Source organism: Nematolebias whitei, chromosome 17 (genome assembly GCF_014905685.2).
Source record: "Nematolebias whitei isolate Nwh7 chromosome 17, NemWhi1, whole genome shotgun sequence".
Lineage (NCBI taxonomy): Eukaryota > Metazoa > Chordata > Actinopteri > Cyprinodontiformes > Rivulidae > Nematolebias > Nematolebias whitei.
Window position 1 is genome coordinate 28,427,710 of NC_056514.1, and position 2,289 is coordinate 28,429,998.

Here is a 2,289-nt window from a genome sequence, read left to right on the forward strand (position 1 = left end):
GAGTTATTTTTGATGGAATGGCTGATGTCCAATGTTTAACTTTATCGCTAATATCGGCCGATACCGTTACCATGCTGATATCGTGCATCCCTAAAAATATTTTCTTTCTTTAATCACGTGTGGAGTTTTTGTTTTTAAGTTTAGCACTTGCGAGTCAGAAGGCTGTTTTAAAGCTTACTGTTTTAAAGAGATTGTAGAGAATTCATATGTTGCCTGTTTAACAACACTCAAAGCTATTCTTTATGCACTGCTCACAAAAAGCGGAAGTTTCTCCTTTAAGGGACTGTTTTATGTTTGACTTATTTCAGCTGCCTTACAAAAGAGATGGGTTTCCCTTTTAATGAAAGTACGAAACAAGTCTTCATTTCTTTTTTTTCAGTTTGGGAAGATGCACACAATTCAGTTCAGTTTATTTATATAGCGCCAAGTCACAACAGAAGTCATCTCAGTACAGAAACATTCAAAAATATATTAAAAAATAAGTTAACAAGTAGCAAACCAAACTAAACCACAGCACTATTGATTTATTTGTAATTTGAAAGTAATTGTGCCTTTTGCATAAAATATTATTCTCTGCTGTTCTACTCTTTTTTTAAAGTAACGTTAAAAACTTGACACGCCAACATTAGCTGTGTTATTGGCCTCAGTAGCAAGCCTGCATATTTCACCTGCTACATCTTAATTAGCTTTTTGCAAACATTTGTTTCAAAACAGTGTTATTTTAAAAAGAAATGAATGATATTAGCCACGACTGACTGGAAAGTCCATCATCCATTGGATGAAACGCCCAAGCAACCAGCGACTTTCTTTTTTTTCTTTTTTTTTAAATCGAGCATAAAATTTAGGGGATTTCGCCCTTCAGTTACTGCACATGTCAAACTGAGAGCTTGAAGCAACGTGTCCGGTAATAACGAAGAAAAATTAACAAAGTGATGCACTGTCTCGTCTTGTTTTTAGGCATTTAAACTGCAGGAATGAAATGACTGAAAACCTTAGTGGTTTTCACACTGAACTTTTAACAATGTAGTAGATAACTGGTTATCGGCCCATGCGTAGTGGTGCGTGTGCTCACAGTGGCACCTCCAGCAGCATCGGCTCTCCAGAGTTTAATGGTTTTCTAGAAACGGATAGTTGATTGAAAAACAAATAAACAGAGATGATGTTTTCACTGTTTCTTATTTATCGTCTTCGATTCTAGGAGCGATTGCAGCTGCCTTTACGTTTGTTGTTCTCCGCAAGATGGGGAAGAGCGTCCACTACTACCTGTCCGTGTGGTACTACGCTGTCATCGGTCTCCTCGAGAGCATCATCACCGTATCCATCCTCGGCGAGTGGAAAATGCCAAACTGCGGCCGCGATCGCTGGATGCTGATTCTGATTGCCGTCCTGGGCATCGCTGGCCAGATCTTCCTCACAAAGGCGCTGCAGCTTGAAAAGGCTGGACTCGTGTCCCTGATGAGGACCGTCGACGTGGTGCTGGCTTTTATCTTCCAGTTTATTTTCTTCAATCGTGCGCCGACCTGGTGGAGCCTCGGCGGCGCGCTGTGCGTGGTGGTGAGCACCAGTGGAATAGCCGTTAGGAAGTGGTACAGCAACTCTCGCAAGAGCTGAAAGATTGAAACGACATTCAATTTCTTTTTTTTTTTTAGTTTAGATTTTTTTTTTTCTTTCTCAATAGCACGTTATATGAATTTATTCTGTTATTTGTTGTTTAGGTGAAAACGAGGAAGTTTGGCCTCTTTTTAGGGTTGAAATCAGAATGATAAATTTGACTTCCATATATTTATTCTCCACGGTCAACTTGTGTAATTTACTCTATGCCAGGGCTGTTCAACTAAACTGCTCCGGGGGCCACAGTTTCTGAAAGCCAGCAGCTCGGGGGCCAGACGTCCAGCGATTAAAGTCATTATGTAAATAAACCAAGTTTTACAATGATCTGTTACCTTTTAAATTTGTTTATTTTATTGCATTGAATCATAAATGCAATAAATAGAACCCAAACCCAGACCCCGCCCCTCCCCCCCAAAAAAAAATAAATTTTTTATTATTATTTTTTTAATGAAGTCATGGGTGGGCCGGATTGATGTCATCCACGGGCCGAAAATGGCTCGCGGACCGCTAGTTGAATAGCTTTTGTGTAAAATTAACTCGCCTCTGTAGGAAATAATAATAAATAAATAAATAAATGGCTAAAGTTTTGCAGCTACTTGTACGTAGCTCTAATAAAATGTACCGGAAGTTAAGTTTCAGCTAAAAGAAACCGTTTGATTAAAAAAAAAAAAAAAGTGC

The 2,289-nt window shown here is 39.0% G+C and overlaps 1 protein-coding gene across 1 annotated transcript in view; it reads left to right on the top strand.

The window, feature by feature from the left end:
- slc35g1 (solute carrier family 35 member G1) overlaps nt 1-1,847 on the top strand; it is an 11,626-nt gene extending 9,779 nt beyond the window's left edge. Inside the window, exon 5 of the mRNA XM_037691060.1 lies at nt 1,199-1,847. Within this exon, the coding sequence (XP_037546988.1) occupies nt 1,199-1,611 (413 nt within the window). The 3' untranslated portion in view covers nt 1,612-1,847. The remainder of the gene's footprint in view (nt 1-1,198) is intronic.
- Nucleotides 1,848-2,289: the final 442 nt, after the last annotated feature.